Source organism: Sylvia atricapilla, chromosome Z, assembly GCF_009819655.1.
Source record: "Sylvia atricapilla isolate bSylAtr1 chromosome Z, bSylAtr1.pri, whole genome shotgun sequence".
Taxonomy (NCBI): Eukaryota; Metazoa; Chordata; class Aves; order Passeriformes; family Sylviidae; genus Sylvia; species Sylvia atricapilla.
Genome location: NC_089174.1, coordinates 66,947,551 through 66,968,071, shown reverse-complemented (window position 1 = coordinate 66,968,071; position 20,521 = coordinate 66,947,551). Strand labels below are relative to the sequence as shown.

At 56.4% G+C, this 20,521-nt stretch overlaps 1 protein-coding gene across 1 annotated transcript; it reads left to right on the top strand.

Annotated features, from left to right (window-relative positions):
- The first annotated feature begins 1,546 nt into the window (after nt 1–1,546).
- Nucleotides 1,547–20,486, top strand: ARID3C (AT-rich interaction domain 3C). The gene is made up of 8 exons (XM_066338762.1): nt 1,547–1,953; nt 2,589–2,918; nt 14,126–14,198; nt 17,873–18,056; nt 18,249–18,493; nt 18,792–19,061; nt 19,242–19,331; nt 20,111–20,486. Exons 1-8 carry the CDS (start codon nt 1,915–1,917, stop codon nt 20,251–20,253), a joined length of 1,374 nt encoding a protein of 457 aa, XP_066194859.1. The 5' UTR covers nt 1,547–1,914; the 3' UTR covers nt 20,254–20,486.
- The last annotated feature ends 35 nt before the right edge of the window (nt 20,487–20,521 follow it).

The following is a 20,521-nucleotide window of genomic DNA, read 5'->3' as shown; positions in this document are numbered from 1 at the left end:
TGCCCCTGGCCCCTGCAGCACACAGGTGGCTGTGGAGGGGACAGAGCCACCAGCCCTTGCCACCCAACCTCCTGTCATCCCATGCCACCAAAACGCAGTGCAGTAGTAAGAAGTCTCAGTGACAAACTGCTCTAGCTGTGGGATGGGATCAGAGCCACTGTCCCATTGCGGTGGCGTAACGCTACTCCCCAGGTATCTATGCTAACCCTGCAGCTACCCTGCCCAAAAAAAGCCCAAGGAAAAGCAGGTGCCTCCTTTGCCAAGTTTCCTCCATAGAGAAAGGAGTCAAGAAAATCTGGCAGGCAGGCAGGTGGAGGGAAGGTAAGGAAACAGTCTGGGGACACTGCCAGCGGGCAGCATCCAAGCTAGAGAGGTGCTGTGCTCTCACCTCATCTTACGCCCTTGTCTGACATCTGGAGATACACTTGATGATACCCTGGTGCCACAGTTAACCCCACTGCAAGCAGGGTCACAGGGCAAACCAGGAGCATTGACCCACTCGAGTGACAGAGATACATGGCCTTGTTCTACCCATGCCAGGAAGCCTCTTTGGGTATCCAGGCCACATTACAATCTGACCCCTTCAGCCAGGGGCCAGGCACCCACAGCACATGCCACAAAGATACCTTCAAAGTCCCAGGCTGAGAGTCATGTGTTACACTGCTGTGATAGCCCAGCCCTCAAGGATGTAGTTCAGGGTTTAGCACCTGGAACTTGCCTCAAACACCCCTTTGCGTCTGTACATGGATTGGTAGCATGAGTACACATACCCACTTCCCCCAAAAAAGCACGTGTGCACGTGCCTGCCCCTCCTACCCCTCTCAACAGAGATTGCACACACCAACAGATGAACACACAAAACACACACACCCAAGCTCCCCATGGACATATGTAGGGCGTTTATTATTATCCCCAAGAGCAAACACACATGTGTGCACACACTGCAGGCACTCAGCCCCTCTGACAGTGGACATGGCTTCGCACATGTGTGTTCATGATTACTGCTCTACATGATGGACACATGTCCTCCACACGCACCTCCAGGACATACACACACCTTAGACAGCAGGCACACACCTTAGACAGCAGGCACACTCCTGTTGGTCTGTGGGGGCTCCCATACAGACACATGTAATCTACTCACTTCACCCACTGCACAAGCACAGGGTTGCTCAGATGCCCTGGACACACGCGTGTGGGGGAGGCTCATCCATCCCACTGTGCACACTTGGGCGCAGGCAGGCAATGAACACACACACTCACCTTCTCCTAGCACACACAGGTACCTACACACACACAGACAGACCCTCTAGAAGGTGTGCGATGGCTGCAGCACCCCCTTACACGCGTGTGCACAGACCCCTCTCACACCCCTCCCTCCTTCACACTCCCTTCCCCTCACACGTCTATGTGTGCACAGGCTGCACACACCCCCATGCACTCCCCTCGTCCAGCACCCACACACGGACACAGACTGGGGGTCGCCCAGCCGGCAGCGCCGCCGACCCCGGCCGCTCCCGCGGGCCCGCGCAGGACGACCCCGGACCGGCTCTCGGCGGGCCGGGCCGGGGCGATCCCCCGGGGCCGCCGTAAGCCCAGCCCTCCCCGGGTGACTCCCTAGACGTGAGCTAGCAAATGGGAGCGGGGAGGGGTGTTGCTGTCTGACGGCCACTTGTTGCAAAAAAAAAAAAAAAAAAAAAAAAAAAAAAAAAAAAAAAAAAAAAAAAGGAAGAAAGAGAGAAAGAAAGAAAAGAGGGGAAAATCCCACCCACCCTCATCTGCTGCGGAATAAAAGAAATATCGGCGGCCGCGGCGCCATGTGAGCGACGGGCCGGGGCCGGGACCGGGCGGAGCAGCCGGCCGTGCCCCCCGGGACGGCGGGGCGAGCCCCGGGCGGCGGTCGGAGCCAGCGGCATGGTGGAAAACCCCAGCCTGGCGGCCAAACCCGCCCTGGTGAGGGACAGAGCGGCCAGAGGCGCTCCGGCGACGCGGGGGTGCATGGCGGGAACGGGGTAGGGACACCCGCGTTGGACAGGGAACGGGATCGGGATCCCCGGTGAGAGGGAAGGGGGGGGGGGCGGGGTACCGAGAGGACAGGGCCCCTGTGAAACCTTCCGGCGGGATCGGGACGGGATCCCCGGCGGGGACGGGGCGGTGGGGGATTCGGTAGGAGAGGGATCCCCGTCGGGGCGGATGTCTCCGTTGGGACGGGGAAGAGAAGTGGTCCTCGGCAGAACGCGGTTCCCAGTGGAAGTCACAGCAAGACATGGGGGTTCCCGGCGGGATGGAGGAAGGAGGCTCCCCGGGTCGGACCCGTCCCCCGGAGGAGCGGGGACAGCGTCCCCCGGAGGAGCGAGGATGCGGTACCGGAGGGCCGGGTCCCCGCGGGGCAGGGTGCCGGGTGGTCCCGGCGGGAGAGGCAGCCCCTCCGGCGGCGGGAGCCGCGCCCGGCGCGGCGACGGTTCCGCGAGCAACTTTTGCGGAAGGCCCCCGGGAGCGGCAGGGAGAGCGGGTGGGTCGGGGGATGCTTCCTCCCGTCCCTCCTCCGGCTCCGGCGACAGCGCTGAGGCCGTGCCCTGTGCCCGCAGCCGGCCGCCCCGCCGCGGGGACCGGGGGCGGCGGGGGGGCTGCGCTTGGCGGCGGTGATGGAGAGCCTGCAGCGGCAGCAGGCGGCCCGCCTGGCCCGCGGCCCCGACGGCGCTCCCCGACGGCCCCCGATGGAGCCTGGCCCCGGCCCCGGGCCGCCGCCCGCCGCTCCCCGCCGCCGCCCGCCCTCCGGCCCGCGCCCGCCGCCCGCCGCTGCGGGGGAGGAGGAGGAGGACGAGGAGGAGGAAGAGGGAGAGGAGGAAGAAGGGGAGCCCCGCGACCCACCGCCGCCTCCGCACCACGAGTGGACCTACGAGGAGCAGTTCAAGCAGGTAGGGAGGCATTGCTGCCCCGGCAGCGGCTGCGCTGGGCTGCCATCCCCGGTATTCCCTCGTGGTCCCCAAACTCGGGTTCAGCTTTCCCCGAATGGACGCCTCTTATGCACCCCACTGCTCCCAAATCCTGTCTGCGTCCCACCCTAAATGGGCAACACCACATCCGAGCACAGATACACCCCAAGCAGACATCCCGACCATAAGCCCCTTAACCCCAGACACTGTTGCAATGCCACCCTAAATTAAGCCCTCTCATCCTCTCCCCTCAATGAGTACCTCCTGAATGCTCCCCACTGCCCCTGTCCCTATGCCCTGGCCCCACCCTATAGGCATCTTCATCATTCCATCATCATGCTCCCCATCTCCTTGCTACCAAACCCCATTTGAACCCTGCTTCATTACTCCACCTCATCGATGTCCCCTGTGCCTGTCCACAGGCCCTGCATCATGATAGGGGGTCCAGGCATCTCCCTGTGCCCACCCTGATCTGTTCCTGCTCCATCCCTTGTGTTTTCCATAATGGGTAGAACAGAATGACGCCTGTCCATGGAGGTTTTGCAGAGATGAAAAAGGGCAAGGGCTCTGGTGTGTGGTCACCTCACGGCGCTGGCAAGCCATGGAGCTGAGTTCCCCTGTGTTTCTGCAAGGGCCAGGGCATATTACAGTTGGTCAATGCATCTCCCTGATTTATTTCTTTGTACTGGAGGGAGTAGCACATACACCCTATCCCCTCATTTCTGGTGGGTGTAGGGGAGATGCGTTTTCAACTGAGACCTGGCATGGGGAGAGGGCTTCAGGAACTCATATAAAGGATGGGAGAAAAGTCTTCCTGTGTTTAATGTGTGTGGATCTCATCTGAGCTGTGATGTGCAAGCTCTGGTTTGCACACAGTGGGTGCCTCTCCATGCAAGGGTGTGGGCATGGAGTGCACAGCACCAGGGCAGGTTTGTGCTCCCAGGCAGGTGTGTGCTCAGCTTAGTTGTGAGGGAGAGAGAGGCACAATGGGTGGCAGTGAAGATGTGGTGAGGGGATAGAACAGACAGAGATGTCCACACACAGCTGGTGTGTGGCTTTTTAGGACGGCACTGCTGAAGGACAGGGGTATGAGGGCACTTCAGTCTCATCCAGTTCTGGCAGGAGAGGAAGGGAACAGCAGCAGGGCCCCAATTTTGGCTGCTATGGGAGCATGCTGCTGTCTTTCCTGTTTCACATTGCTCAACACGTTGTTATTTGGGGGGGCTGGGGCTCACTCCTGCCTACAAGGCAGCAGGTACAGGTGGAGACAGGACATCGGCAGCACATGCCCCCTGGCTGTGCCCGGGGATGCTGCCAGCCCTTGACACTGCCTTGAAGCAGCCCGGGAAAGGTCAGTGTGGGTGAGCTGCACAGGCCAAACAGCTCGTCCGGGAAGTGTTACATTACACCCTGCTGCACCGAAAAAGGCTGACTGTCCGGTTCCTGGGGTCAGCCAGGAGGTGGGAAGCAGCTCCTCCCTCCCGGGGAGGCTAGGAAAGCATCCCCGGCATTTCTCGTCCTTCAGCCTCCCGCCCTGCCCTTGTCTGAGGCTGCCCCCCCCCTTGTGCAGGGCAGGAATGTTGTGAGTAGTGGGAGAGGGATGACAGGAGAGGTTGGAGTGCAGGATAAATCCTGTTCCAGCTTCTCAGGGAGAGAACTGGCTCATTCCTTGTTTGGTCTCTTAGAGTTTTTCCACCTCTGATTGGAAAAGTGATGGACCCCTCATCTGGAGACCCACACCTGTGTTTCCCATCTTGTGGCGTGTTCCAGCCAGCCTGGGGAACAATGGGATGTCCTTCTGCAGTTTGGAACAGGCTGCAGTGCCAGATTACTTTGGGGTTTGCCAAGTGGCTGTCACTCCTGTCCCTCCCCATAGATCATGCAGGAGGGGACATACTCCTGCCTGGGAGGGACGTGTCCCTACTGGGTCCTCTCCAGGCTGCAGGGCTGTGGCTCACCCAGCCTGGGGAACAGGTTCTCCACTCTCTGCAAGGACTAAGTGGGGAGGGTGGCTGTGCTTCAGCTTTTGGAGGTTTCCCAGGGACTGGGCTGTGATGCTGTGGGGGAGGTGGGGGGGCAGCATGTGTCTGCTGGAAAGCTGCTGGGGCGACAGTGTGGTTATGAGGGTTCTGGAGCTGGAGAGGGACCCTGGAGTGGCCAGAGCTGTGTTTCCCTCCAGGACTCCCTGTTTGAAACTGCCCAAGCAATCACAGTATCATCTGGGGTGGGGTTCAGAGTTTGGCCCTGCTCTCATCTTCCTGGACTGGGGACGCAGCTAAGAGAACAGAGACCACTAAATTCAGGCTGTTTGGCAGAAAGTGGGCAGATAGAGACTTCCCCATCTCTCTGCAGTGGGGAGGATGCCTTGATGGGGATTGGGTGGGAGGTTGGTGCATGACCAGCCAGGGAAGGGTTTCCACACAGCGCAGTGGTGCTAAAAATGGGAGCAGAGGACAAGGTGGTGGTAGCAAAACCCACAAGGTTAATAGGCAAAGGTTGCTTTGCACAGAGGAGGTTTTTTTTTTTTGGGAAATGCGCCACATGTATGTTATAGTTTTAGATGCTTCCTGAGTTGTTGGTTTGGGGAGGGGGGGTTGGTGAGACCTTTGCTCTGACTCGGAGGGCTGCTGTAATGTTATGAGGCTGAGGGACCCCCTCACCCCTGCCTCTTGCATCAGCCCCCGGCGGCGGTTTATGTACATTGATAAGGACACATGGTTAGAGACCTGGGCAAAGGTCTGGGAGGTCTCCACACCCAGGGTGTCAGGCAGACCCAGCCCTGATGTGGAGGGCACCAAGTGGGGTCTGATTATGCATTAGCCATGAACCTTAGCTTCCCTAAGGGCTGGAATGCCTCCAGGTTTTAATTCTGTGGTGCTGCATTATGTTCGACTTAGAGGGCATGGGTAAGAGCCTGGCATTTCTGGTGCCAAGCGAAGCTCCATGAATTCGGGTTTCCCCCTGGGGAAACTATGCATATAGACAGGGGTGGGTGCATTGTTTTCCTCTAAATGATAGAGGAACAACACCAGAACCCAGGACTTCTCCATCCCCCAAGGCAGAAGGGACTCAAACATCTGGGCTTTGCATCCAGCTCTATGTTAGCGGAGTGTTTGCTGGCAGGAGGATGCCCTCCCTGCCAGGGCCCCTCCAACATGTTCACATCCATCTGTGACGGGGGGGATCAGGATCCTCTGAAGCTCCTTCCTTCCTGCCCAGGAGCAGCTGCAGGGGGTGAGCCCCAGCCAGCCCTTTAGGAACCCCAGGGTGTCTGGTAGCTTCAATGATTAATTTGGGGGTGGCTGGTTTTGCCAGCAGCAGTTTGCCATTATCCTCAGCCTAACCCTGGAGTGGCTGTTCCTCCTGTCCTGCCTGTCCCTGATGCTAGCAGTTGCCTCTTGCATCCACCCACCTGTCCTTAACATGCATTTAGGGAGGACTTGCCAGCTGTGAATGTGTGCACTTGCATCTCAGAGCCTGAAGGTGTGTGCCCCTTTAGACAAAGACTTCCTTGTGCCACAGAGGGTCAACCCAAAATGGGGTGAAAGGATCTATGGTGTCGACCCTCCTACCTCTGTCTCTATTGCTTTCTCCTGTGGTGTTGTCCCTGGGGGTGGAGGAAATAGAGGCAGGAATGTTCAGAGAATGGAGACAGCTGAAGAGAGGGACTCTGAGGAGAGGGTAGTGGTCTCCATGCCACAGCCCCTTCCTCGTGGTCAGCGCATCTTCAACCTAAGTGCAGGACCAAGGGCTCCCAGGGCTAAATTAGAGGGTGTTTGGTTACACTGCAGAGGCAGGGAGGCGGGAATGGACACTGTGTTTGCCCCTGTCTATGTCTGCCTTGAGGTTTTTCTTCAGTGAACCTGTGAGCAGAGCTGTGCCCCTAATCTGGGACCACCTGCAGTGGGGAGGTGGTGTCAGCAGCAAGGGTCAGCCTGCTAATGCCTGGAGCTCCAACAGCTCTGGCAACTCAGAAGCAGTGCGGGGCACAGGACAGGACCAGGGTCTGCTGGGGTGTGGCTGGAAGGGCAAACAGCTGTTCTGGGAGTGTGTGTGCCCACAGACCAACCTGAGTGTGTGCATCTATATAAATGCACATGTAAGCATGAGGGTATGTGTGTGTATGTGGACCCATGTGAGTGCCCCGTGTGTAGCGATCCTTGGAAGACCCTGTGTGTCTGTATGGATCCACAGGAGTGTGCAGAGTGTGTGTGAACCCATGGAAGTGCTGGAATGTGTTTATGGATCCATATGAGCACACAGGAGAGAGCATGGATCCAAATGGCTGTGGGTGTGTGTATGGCACTCTGTGTGTGTGCCCACACGAGTCTGAACGCACCCGTGTGCATGTACAGGCACACATCTGCTGTCCCAGTGTGTTTAGGCATGTCCATGCTTGTTCCAGTGTCTCTGTGTTGGAATTGCGTGGACCCATGGGTGCTTGAGGCAGAGTTTGAGGGCTCAGTCCCCTCCAAGGCTGCCTCTTGCCCAGCCCACAGTGCTGGGTGGTCCTGGTGGTGCCTGTCCCCTGCTCCCATTGCTGCCTCCAGGGCACTTCTTGGCACACTGGAGCCTGTGGGATGCTCAGAGCTCAGAAACTGCCACAACACTCTCTTCCAGCCAGAGGTCCAAAAAATTTGGGGTTGGGGCTCCAAAGAGGTGTAAAAACTAGTTGAGGGTGTGAGAATACCTTCACTGTGGAGGGGAGAGGAGCGCAGTCAGGAGCTTATAGTGAGACTGCTTCCAGCTCCCTCCCCAGCTACCTCCCTAAAATCAGGTGCCATTGAGTCTTTGGGGGGGATGCACTCCCTCATCAACTTGGGTCTCCAATAATCCACTAATTGGTTAATAATGAAGGTAAATCAGCCAGCTAGGCAGGGCTGTGGAGGGGTCAGATCTGGGTTGGTGGACTCTGGTCTCAAGGGGATGGATGGAAGGATGGATGGATGGATGAATGGATGCAAGGATTGTATGTGTGCACATTGCACATTGTGTGTGTGTGAAGAGTGTGTCAGGATATGTAAGTGTGGACAGGGTCTTCTGTGCAGAGGGGGAAGCACGTACAGAGGCTGTGTGAGTGTGCTTGGGGGGCTGTCTGTCCAGGGTGAGGGTGCACAAGGAGAGTGTGGACACATGGGTGCATCGGGAGAGCAAGCTGCAGTGTGCATGAGTGTGCAGAGGGTTAGCAGACTCTATGTGGGGGCTGTGGAAGTCTGCCCCTGGGGCACAGGGCATCCACCGGAGATGCCTCTGTTGGTGAGGCTGTGCTCTCCATCATGGATCTAAAGCTTATGTCCCATATCTGTGGGACGGCATGAGTGAAAACCAGGTGCATATGCTCTTTCTGCGCAGGCACACGGCTGTTTCAGAGGCCAAGGCAGGAGCTGGTGTTGCTTTCACAGGGTGTTGTTGGAGAGGCCACCAACCTTTCTTTCTACATTGTCCCTTCAGAGAAGTTGCAGGAAGGGGATGGGGCCAGAGGTGTATGATGGGGAGGGGAATTGAACAGCCCATGCACATCCCAGGCATGCACACAACCCTCCAGGTGTGTACTCTGTACTCACACAGCCCCACAGCAGGTGCGTGCACGAGCAGGTGTGTGCTAGAGCATGCCCTGTGTGCTCACCCATGCAAGTACCGTGGGGGTGCATGTGTATGTCGCTTGGGAACACCTGGGGTGGTGCTGGCCATGGACAGGGTCCCTTGGCTCCAGTCACCTAGTAAGGGATTGAAGGGATTGAAGGAGAAGGATGTCCCATGCCTTCAGTCACCCATGGAGGGGTCAGGGGCGGGGGGGATGAGAATGGAGGGGGAGGCAACATGGAGAGGAAAGCAAGGATGGAGGGGGAGGCAGTGGTGTAGCAAGCGCTGGTGGGTCAGGGAGGTTAACCCGAACAAATCTGCTCATTGACTCCCTGCCTGCTCAGCCATGAACGAGTAACAAGGGGCTGATCGTAGGGGACGTGTATTTGCTGGGAGCTGGGACCGCCTCTCCTGTGCTGCAGCCCTCAGACGGGACAAGGGGCCATGAATGGTGCCCATGATGGCACCGCACAGCTGTGGGCACTGTTTCCTCTGGCTCCAGCTTGTGGGGCAGCCATGCCAGCACCCCCTGCCTCAGTTTCCCCTCCTGAAGAGCATGTTGAGCAGAAGGCTGGGGACGCTGTGAGCCCCCCACATCACCCCGGGGCCAGGCCATGGGTGGGGGGCTGCCATCCCAAGGCCAGCGCTTGCCAGCAAACCTTATTTGGGGCCAGGTTAATGTTTGCAGCAGGCAGCCCTCCCGGGAGCGGCTGCGGCGGGAAGGGGGGTTTTAATGACCTGCCGGATCTGCCGCATTATCAGCGCTGATTAAACCTGCCTGCTCTATAAAGCGCCGTTAAATATTAAGCATGATGAAAGGCTTTGAGGGGGAACCACAGCGCTGGGAGAGGTCCCCAAACAGAGACGTCCAGCCATGCTAGTGGGGTGACTGCTGAGGCTGGTGGTGTTGGGATGAATGAGCACCCTGCACCCCTCAGGGCTGTGGGGTCAGGGGAGCAGTGTCCCCCAAAGAGCCAGCACTGCCTTTGAATGCAGCCGGCCGTCCCGGCAAAGCTGTCCCATAACCATTAACTTATTAACAACTGGTGGAAGAGGCGAGTGGTGGATTGCAAGGTCAGGGGGTGGTTTGTGCCTGGCGGGGAGTGAACTGCCCCCCAGCTCTGGGAATGGGGATGGGGGAGGGACCTGCAAACCCTTAGTGTGTGCTCCATGAAAGGGAAGACTCTAACTGTGGATATTATTGGGATCCCTGAACCCCAGCATGCTCAGGGCTCTGCCTCAACTGGCAATGGCTAGATTCTGTGGTTACGTACAAGGTAAACTGAGGCATGCCAGCAGGGCATAGGGGAAGACACACCAGTGTCTGAGTGCTTGATTGTGCACCAACTGTCTTCCTCAGGAAGGATCTCAGAGGCAACAGTCGGGCTCCAGAGAGGTGCAGCAACTCCAAAACAGTGCATCCGCAGTCAGCCACCCGTGGTGCGTGGCTGGGGGGTGCAGGGATGTGAGCATTACCTGGGCATGCTGCGTGAACAGTGGCCAGATGGAAAAATTAGCAGTGTGGCTAATCAATGTGGTGGATATTAAGCAGCTCAGGGTTGGGGGGGTTTGCATGGTGGGGGGGAGCTGAGCAGGGTCCAGGATCAATACAGCTCATATTAAGTGGATTGAATCCTGGCTGCTGATCTGAGTCCTCACTGCCAGCAGGAGGTGGCACCTGAGCAGGGACTGTGGGGGTTCCACTGAGATCACTTCCCTTGTCAGTAGGGTCCAGGAGGGACTGTGTGGGGACTCATTAGGATGGGGCAAGCTGAGGTGCCTGGGGGGTAGCTTAGCACCTCATCACATCTTTCCTCTGTCTAGGATGTCAGCTAGGCTGAGGGGTCTCAGGGACTCAAGGTTCATCTCTAGAAGCCTTCCTAGCTCCAGGAAAGTCACCTCCTGGATGAATGAGTGGTGCTAACAATGTTACTTAATCGTGGATAGGAGGAGGAAGAAGCATAAGGTCTATTCACATCACGTTAATAAACCATGTTCGACCCGCTGACCTTTAACCTGCCTGACAAGCCCCGTTATCCCCATCCCTTAAGGAATATAGATGTCGCCATGGCAATGGGATGACAGGAGCGAGCAAGTCCCAGGGCTGCACCCAGCATGGGGTGTGGGATGAGGACACACTGAATTAGTCCTACACAAGCATCCAGGCCAGCAGTGGCTGGTGGAGGTGGGGTGCTGCTGAGGTTCTAAGGCCGGTGGAGTGGCCAAGCATGGAGGGGTCCCCGAGGTTGGCAGAGCAGGGCTGCGCTGCGCATCAGCAGGATATCGATCCCGGGGCTTGACAGTTTAATACTTCCGTTTATAGAGGAATATAGTTACATCGATGGCGTTAAATGAGTTACTAATTATATCAATACAAACACGATTAAAAGGGTCCTTGCTCATAGGTCACCGCAAGCAGGAGCTGCTGGTTGTGTTGCACAACTGCCCCTGGGCAAGGCTCAGACCACTGCTTTAAGGCACATGGCGGGGGGATGCTCTGGAGCAACGTGTGCCCTGTGGGGTCTGGGGTGCCCATCCATGTGGAGTGCCTGTCTGGGGTTGTGCATGCATGTGTGGGACTGTTCATCCCCTGGAGTTCTGTGTTCGAGGCTATTTGAGGCTCTGTGTGCCAATCTGGCGCTGTTTATGTGTGCATATATGGGGTTGTACATGTCTGTTTGGGGCTGTGCACAAGTGTGTGGGGCTCTGTTTGCCCAGCTGGGGCTGTGCATGCCCAACTGGGATTTATGTGTGCCTCTCTAGGACTGTGCATACCGGTCTACAGTTGTGTGTTCCATTCTGGGGTTGGGTGTGCACATTTGGAGTGTGCATCCATGATGTATGTATCTGGTTGTGGATGCTCCTGCAGTCTGATGTGTGCCCATGGAAGTCAGCACACACCAGGCTGCTGCACATGCCTGTGGGAGGCTGTGCACTTCCAGTTGGGGCTGTGTATGCCTATGTAGTGATTTGTGCCCATGTAAGTTGTATGTGTATGTGCATCACAGGCTTGTGCACACTCCTGTTATGTTGTACATGCCCCCTGTGGGGCTGTGCAGACCAATGCAAGGTTGTGCAGGATTGCACATGCCTATTCCACCTCCTGTGTGGCACTAGAGGGGATCTGTGTCCCTGTACAGGGTTGTGCCTAGGCTTGAGTGGAGCTGTACAATGCCCACAAGCGGCCGTGCACGCTCGTGTGGAGTTGAGTGGACCCACACAAGCCTGTGCGCGTTTGTGGGGTAGTGCAAGCCCAGGCATAGTTGTGCATGCCTGTGTAGGTAGGGTTGTATATGCCCATGTGAGACTGTGGCAGCCCATATGGGGTTATGTACACCCAGGTGAGGCATGCGTCCCTGCACAGCTACTGTGTGTGACCCAGGAGACCTCTTCTCCAGCTGAGCACCCCCAAATCTCATGCAACACCCCATGCATCCCAGGCGTACCCAAGGGCTGTCCCGGTTTATCCCCAGTTACTCAGCTCTGCTTCATCTCCACTTAAAAGCTGACCTTTGCTCCCCGTTTGATGTAATGTGTTTTTGCATCTCAGTGTCCCACAGATAAAAGGTTAGAGGTTAATAAACAGTGGAAAAATATCACCTGCCCCTTGGAGGTCACACCTGTTTTGAGGACTGAAGTCTGTAGCAGCCTGCTCTGGGTGGGGTCCTGCCTGCGTTGAAGAGAAGAGAAGCATGAGGGCACTCAGGGCAGAGATGTGTGGGTGCTGAAGCCCATCCACTGGGTGACCCTTGGGAAGGCCATGGCTTCACCTTGCAGTGGGATGAGTAGTAGTTGCCAGTTTTGGGCGTTTGCCCCTGCCTTGACAAGCCAGATGTCAGGGGATGTCAAAGCCCTTGGTGTGGAGGCCTTCCAGAGGCAGAGACTGGCAGGGAAATGCAGGCAAAGCCTGGCTGACACAGCCTTCCAGGGGCAGAAATCAAAGCAGCTTCCTGGACTTCTGCTCAGAGCCTGACCTAGTTACTGTAATCAATGGCTCAGGGCCCTCCTGGAAAAGAGCAGGTGATGAGGAGGGAACGCTGCGGTGGAGAGGGACACAATACTGGCACCTAGGAGTCAAGACGCTCCAAGAGCACCTTGCTGCAAGGAGAGGATAGGTAAGTGGCACCCAGAGAGCCAGGAATCAGCAAAGGAGCTCCATGGAGTCAGGCAGCCAGTACCTGTGGGTATGGTGTGAGTCTGGCAGTTGTACCCCTAGATGAAGTTAGGGACAAGCAGTTAGCACCGATCTGTCCCTGACAAGGGACAGGCAGCTGGCACCTGAGTTAGACAAGGGACTTTGTTAGGTGTGTTTGTTCAGTGGTGGGAACCACGGGGTCTGTAGAAGCATCCTCACATCCCTGTAGGCCTCCACATTCTCCCATCCCTGGATCTTCATATCTCCATGTCCCCAAAGTCCCTTCACTCCACATGCCTTCATTCCCATGTCCCTGTATTCATGTGTTCCCATTGCATCCACTCCCATCCCCACATCCCAGTGTCCCTGCAGCCTGACGACCCTTAAGCACAGCTCCCTTTATCTGTCTGGTGAATTATGTTCTGTGTAGAGCGAAATGGGGAGGGGGGGTGCTCCCTTTCTATTGGTTTTTAACGGCCTTTCCCAGCACAATTGTTTTTTAAACGACTCTATTTTGTGTCTGACTTTGTTTTCCAGCTTGCATTTCTTTGTATATGTTTTGGAAATCCATTCTGGACTGCTGAGTTTTGTTTCTTTTCAATGGCTTTAAATTCTTGCCGGGCTTGCTGGGAGGAATTGGTGTCTATAGCGTCTTCGATTGGTGCTAATTTTTCCTTCATGTGCTCTGACTTTTACTGCTGGGCCATCGATCTAGCAGGCTCCAATTTGTCATGGTCACTCAGGCACTGTGCTGGAATCAGACAAGCCTGGAGTTTCGCACAGAGCCGGCACTTATTGTGCCTGGTGTAGGGGCTGCACTTGCCTCCCTAGTGCTGTCTCTCAGCTCAGGCTGTGTGCATGTGTCCAGATCATCCAGCGCACATAAATATCCCTACAGCAACATGTTTGTGTCATGTTTGCATCCTGTGCACATGGCAGCCCAGTGCTTGCAGCACTCAATGGTACCCAGTGCCATGGTCGAGCCACCTTTCCTTCCCCAGGATGGGATCAGCCTCTACTCTTCGGGTGGGCCTGTGTCCCTGTGATGAGGGCTGATGAGGATGCTGATCCCATGCTGGGACTTGGGAAACCCCAGCACTCGGCAGTGCCAGGCAGAGCTGAGCATCGCGATCTCGGGATCCTCTCAGGGGCTTGGGGTTGCTGATACCTCTGGGCTGTGATTCTTGCATTTAAGAGGACAAGTGGCAGGACAAACTGAGGCACAGACTCAGCGTCTCTGCAGCAAAGATTCAAAATAGTCCGTGGTCTGTGGGGAGCCCATGCCAGACCCCAGGCACGGGGAGAGCCCACACCAAGGCAGAGGGTGTTGTCAGGGGTTAACCTCTTGTTGCTGGCAGAGCAGCCAGGAGGGGCTGAGGTGGCACCAGGTTCTGGCACAGGCACTGCTCCCCTCCCCATTCTCACCTGCATGTTCTGGAAGCACTGATCCCTCTCTTTCTCCTGCCTCCAGCTCTATGAACTGGACGAGGACCCAAAACGCAAGGAGTTCCTGGATGACCTCTTCGGCTTCATGCAGAAGAGAGGTAAAGGTGGGTGGTTGGGGTGGGTGCCACTGCCACCCCTGTCTTGGTTGCTTGTGGGGGCTCATGATGTGTTGTTCTCAGACTCTGAGCTGCTCCAGGTCTCTGCAAAATCCTCAGGCAGGTCTTGCGGTGCTTCCCCTGGGCCTCCCCACTAACCCCAAGCTGGGGCAGATGTGATGCTGATATCCTGTGCCCATTATTGATGCCTAGTAGGGATGCTCACTGGAAACACCTGGTGGGGATGTGCATTAACATACCCCTTGGTGACACACATTAGCAACACCCGTTAATGACGCCCATTAGCAGTTTTCAAGGACATTTTTGGGATGCCTGGTAAGAATGCCCTTCAGTGCCCATTAGGGCTTCCTGTTAGCAGCGCCTGGTGAGGATAACCACCATCAGCATCTCTCAGCAATGCTTATGATTAGCGGGAGTAGGGCCAGCAGTCTGGGCAGCGCAGGGCACCCAGGGGTTAAGGGCTTGCCAGCCGACCCATCCTCATCGGAAATCTTTGCTATCGGCATGGGGGGCCGAGCTGGCTCCCGGGGACTCGATAAATGCTTTAACCTTCGCCCTCCCCGCCCAGGCCTGCGACAATTAAAAGTTGCCGAGTGCGAGCATGTGGCTGGCCGTATTAATTAGAGCCTTTTGCTGGTGTGTGGATTAATGAACAAGCCGCTCGATAGCCAGTAAACCCCAGGCAGAGGTTAATGCCGAGCTAATTAACGGGGAAAGGCTGAGGGGGGTGCAGGAGCTTTGGGGCTGCCTGTGTGTGGGGTGAGGGAGGGCAGAGAGGGGCAGTTGTCCACACGCCCTACCTGTTGGAAGTGTAGTGAGGGTCTCCACTTGGCTGTGGAACTGCAGAGATTGACTTTTGGGTTGGGCTGGGACACCACAGACTTGTTGTGGTCATGGGTGTATGGTGAGTGGCTGGCACGGCCAGAGGGCCCACAGTGGGGCCAGCTGTAGGCCAGGGATGGGCTGGGTACTGCCCCATGGGTGCCCGCTGGCCCTGGTGCAGAGCTATGGGGAGTGAGTGGGAGCGTCAGCACTGCCTCGACCCCCCAGCATCCATCAGCCACAAGATTCATGGGCTGTTCTGCAGCTTCATTATCTCTCTCTCCAGAGCTAATTAACTCCCTCACTATTGGGGCTGGGGCTAATTAAGTGTCTGCTGGTGTGGGGAGGAGGGAGGGAGCCTAATGTTTCCTTAATGGTGCTGCTCCACATCCCTCCGCGTCTGGATGTCCCACTCCTGTTCCCTCCATCCCTTCTGTCCTGCCTTTCCTCCAAGTGGGTGCCATCCCTCTGGGGAGGGCAGGCAAGGTGTGGGTGCACAAATGCAGGTGTGCAGGAGTGGGTGTGCATGAACGTGTTGGAGGACACAGGAATTTTGGACTGGGGTACCAAAGAGAAAGGGGACAGAAGGAGTGAGGAGCAAGGATGGCATCCCAGGGGTCATCAAGAGCTGGATAAGTAACAGCATGCAAGAACCACTGCAGATGCAGCTGGGGCACCCAGAGGTGCATAAGCAGGGGACTGTGACACCCAGGCTGTGTCCCCAAGGTCTCCAGGAGGGACTGATGTCCACAGGGTGAGCCCTGCTGAAAGGGACTGTGTCCCCTGTACTGTCTGTCAGCACTGAGTCAGCACTGACATTTGTCAGCAGAGTGGAAAATGTGTAGGGCTGAAAAATGGGTTGAGAGGCAGACCCTCTGATGCCACCCCATGGCACAAGGGCACAGCTGGCTTTGGTGGCTCATGAAGGCAATACCACCACCACCATCTACCTGTACCATTGGTACCATTGGGTACAGGCAGTGGGGCAGCTCACAGCCATGCCCCAACTTCTGTGGCACCTCAAAGGTAGTAATCAGAGACAGGGGACTATTTCTGCATTTGCTTACATGCAGCGCCCCCCCCGCCCCCCGCCCCACCTCCACCATTTCACCACCAATCTGAGTGCCCTGCTGATAACATGAGGCTATTAATCAATCAAGGCACTAATTGCAGCACCACAATGCCTGCATCACCTCTCTGGGCTTTTGTGCCCTTCACCCTGGCTGGGGCTGGGGCCATCACTCTGTGGGGATGCAGACAGGTGCCTTTGTCAGTGGGACAGGCATCAGCCACACACCCTGCACAGCTCCAAGATTAATGGCAAGGCACTTTCATAAGCCACCGAGGCTGGAGAGGGGAGAAGAGAAGAGAAATCCATGGGCCATTGACTGGGGGCTGAGACCCTCAGAACTCATTGGCATTGGGAGTGAGGGAGTGCCCTCAGATTGGGCCCCCCTGAGGTGATGGGTCTTGTGCCAGCAGCCCCGAGCGGGGCTGGTGAGCTACCGACAGCAGATGTCAAGTCAATATCTCTGCATTTCTCCCAGGAGGATAAACTCCTCTCCCCCTTCCCGACCTGGTGAACAACACAGACACACACACACAAAAAAAGTTAAATTAACTCGGTAAAATAATGAAAAGAGCTCATTTTTCAGGCTTATGTGAAGAAGCCAAGCCAATATCAGGGCAATAAATTAGGTATGCTGGAGGATGGTGGTGAATGACGGCTCTGTTTGAGGGGCGAAGCGCAGTCGTGACAGCCTCCCTCAGCCAAATGGATGGCTTTCCAATACCGCCTGTGCCCCGCCACCTCGCAGGAGGAATAAATACGGGGTGGAATGGCACAGGACAGGACAGGGTGGAATGGGATGGGATATGATGCTTGTCCCTCTGCCCAGCTTCCAGTGAATGCCCGGATCATCATCCCAAGGAGGCGTGGAGCACAGCAAGGCTGTGGGGTTATTTAAGAGTGCTGAGAAAGTGGGTTTTGGTTTTTAGCCAGACTTAGTGGCTGTGGAGACCATGCTGATCTGTATTGGCCTCACAGAACCCTGGTGAACCCATGTCCCCTTGCCTCATAGCCTCATAGAGGAGGGTGGTGCTGGGGCACCAGGGGTCAGGGTCTCTACTGAGAGCAGTTGAAGAGGATTTGGGGTCAAGTTTCTTGAAGCGGGGCACTAAAGTCCTTTAAGCAGAGGAAATTTCTGGGGCCATCTGTAGGGTTAAGAGGTTTTTCAGGAACTCTTTGGAAGAGTCTGGAGCTGGAAAAGAAAACTTCTCCGTTGAGAGATGGTAGGGTGAATCCTCCCAGAAGGGTTGTGGGGGTCATCCCTCTTCAGAAAGGTTATACGATGGGTCACTTTTTAAAGTGTACATGGAGTCTCTCTTTATGGGGCTCTGAAAGAGCATTACAGAGTGAGTCATTCTAGGATTTTCTGAGAGATTTCATAGATTGGTGCTGTACAGATAGCTCAGAGAATTGTAGAGAAACAACCTTATCTAAGGGTGTCTGGAGGAGGTACTTTGCCCATCTCACTGTGGCTCCATATCCCAGATGAGAGCATACCCAGCCCCACTGACAGCTCCATCAAAGGTGACCCTCTGCCAGCATGCTGAGGTCTCCCCTGCTTTTTGACACAGTGCGACTCTCCCAGGCATCTTGGGATCCTGCTTGCACCCCAGGTGCCCATGGGTGCTCACCTGGGCATGGAGAGATGCACCTCCTGTTCTGGGTACCGGCAGTGGGAGAAGTGTGGGGCCTGTTATCCCAGGTAAAAAGGGCCCTTGTGGGCACCCCCCCACACCCTCTTCTGTCTCCTGTGTGCCTCCGGAAGGGACACCAGTGAACCGCATCCCTATCATGGCCAAGCAAGTGCTGGACCTGTACACACTGTACCAGCTGGTGACAGACAAGGGTGGCCTGGTCGAAGTCATCAACAAGAAGATCTGGCGGGAGATCACCAAGGGACTCAACCTACCTACCTCCATCACCAGTGCTGCCTTCACTCTCCGCACACAGTGAGTGCTGGGCCACACCTGCCCTGGGGCACCTGCTGGCTCAGATGTCCCAGAGCCCTGGATGGGGTCTGACATGTAGTAACACAAAATTAGTTGGAGGGCTCTGCTCCCTCCCAAGGGCTCTTTGCTCATCAGGAGGCTTGTTGAGAGGTGCACGATTGTGGATCTCCCCCTGTCTCTCTCCCCATGCAGATACATGAAGTACCTGTATCCCTATGAATGTGAGAAGCGGGCACTCAGCTCTCCCGGAGAGCTCCAAGCTGCCATCGACAGCAACCGTCGGGAGGGGCGGAGGCAGACTTTTGGCACAGCGCTCTTTAACTACTCGCCAGCCAGCACCCCAACCCTGCTGGGCACCCCCAAAATGCCTCTGCCAGCTCTTAGCATCTCCACACACAGCTGTGGCCAGCTCAGCCAAGTGCACAGCGTTAAAAAAGGTGAGTGAGGATTCCATCTGCCCAGCAACAACTATCTCTTCCCAGGGATGAATACTGCTCCAGCAGCAGGAATGTTGCATCTGCTCTTGCCCTTTTTGCATGGGGAAAATAGGAACAATGTTGTTCTTTTAGCCCCTTTCAGGGAGTGAAACAGGTGTATTGTTTCACTGTCCTGTCCTTTGGAGAAGGACTGAGCGGCCTACCCTGCCGCATTGCTGGTGGGGTGGAGTTGGCACCACTGGGTACGGTGGGGTGGGATGATGATGAGGGACCCCCTGAGCTCTCTTGGTCATTGCAGAGGACGGAATGCTGGCAGCATCAGTGCCAGGGCGCATCGCTATCCCAGTGGGACTGGCCAGCCACCATCTCACAGCAGCCCAAGCAGCAGCTGCCTCACAGGCAGTGGTGCTGGAGCAGCTGCGGGAGAAGCTGGAGACAGGGGAGCCCCCAGAGAAGAAGGTGGCCCTGACAGTGGAGGAGCAGCAGCGGCTGGTGCAACATGCACTTCAGCACAACCTCCTGGCCATGGCCTCCCAGTTCCCCATGAACGTGAAGATCTCCAACCGAGGTAACAAGATGCAACACCTCAGCCTTGGTCATCCCTTTCCCTGGCATCCAAGGTGGGAGCAACAGCAGCGACTGGAATAGAGTATGGATGCCCAGAGGGATTGGGTCCCAGCTTATCTGTCTCGGACAGGTTCTTGTTTCTGTTTCGCTTAACACTCATATTGGTATTTCCTTGCCCCAGATGACAGACAGGAGACCGCATTGAACCTGTCCACCAACAGCATTAGCAGTATCAACATGTCAATAGAAATAAATGGAGTTGTCTACACAGGTAAATAGAAGGGCCGCTTGGCCCGTGTAATTGCGGCCGGGAAATCCAATAACTTATAGCCACTGCCTGGCCAGCAAGTCCTTCCTTCAATCTGATGTCTTTACTATAAAATCCATCGTAATGAAGTGGCTGGGCTTGGGGAGAGGGGGCAGGAGAAGGAGGGGGTTGACAAGGATGGAAATTGGCCCAAAGCAAGTGCTAGCAATGAAGGGCTAAAGTGGGGGTTGAATAGATGGACAGACTCTGGCTGAGAAGTGACCCTGCACCTAGGGTCATTCCACACTCCAAGGTCCCAAAGACAGGGCTTGGATTTGGGGTCACCCCAATGCTTGTGTGCCCAGAGGGTCTCTGGCTGGGCGCAGGGCTTGGCTGATTGCAGAGCACGGTGCAGGGAAAGATGTTGGGGTGCTTTGCTGGAGCAGAAGATTATTCAGGGTGCCTGTGTGCACGAGCCAGGCTAAGCAGCCCATCCCATGCCCCCCAGATCCATGCTTGTCCTGCAAAGACACCCCAAAATTAAAGGCTTTGCCTTCAGAACTTAAATAGTTAACAAGCTGGAAAGGTCAGGGTTAAGCATCATGTCGGGCTGCCAGCCAAGTGGACCCTGGGACACCCCACAGGCTGCCCCACAAAGGCAAGGATGACTGGGTTGAGGGGGACACCACAGGTGATGCCCCCATGAATCTTGGTCCCACACTCCCCAGCCTGGGTTCTGGGGGCCAGGTGAGCAGATGCTCCAACCTTGGGCTTGCCCTAACCTGCTTGTTCTTGTCCCCCAGGTGTCCTGTTCGCCCGCCGGCCCTCAGCCACCCTGGCACCTGGTGGAGGGAGCACCCAGACCTGTACAAACCCCATGCCTGCCCCAAATCCCCTTCTCCCAGCTTCCTCTCAAAGCCACACTCCCACTAGCACCTCGCCGTAAGGCAGATGTGCCCCCACCCTGAAAGCAGCTAGGGGTGCCCAGAATCTGGGGGGCTGAGCTGCTGGGCCAGCAGGGTGTGATGGGGGACCCAAAGGTGCCTCTTGCTGCAAAACTGAGCTGTGTCCATACGAGGCTGTGAACACCCATGCAGGCCCTTTTGTCCCTTATCTCCACCTGTGCCCTCTGACACACATACACACACATTCCTTCCCAAGACACCACCCCCAGGTAACCCCCCCTACATTTCCTGCTGCCCTGTTGCCTGGGG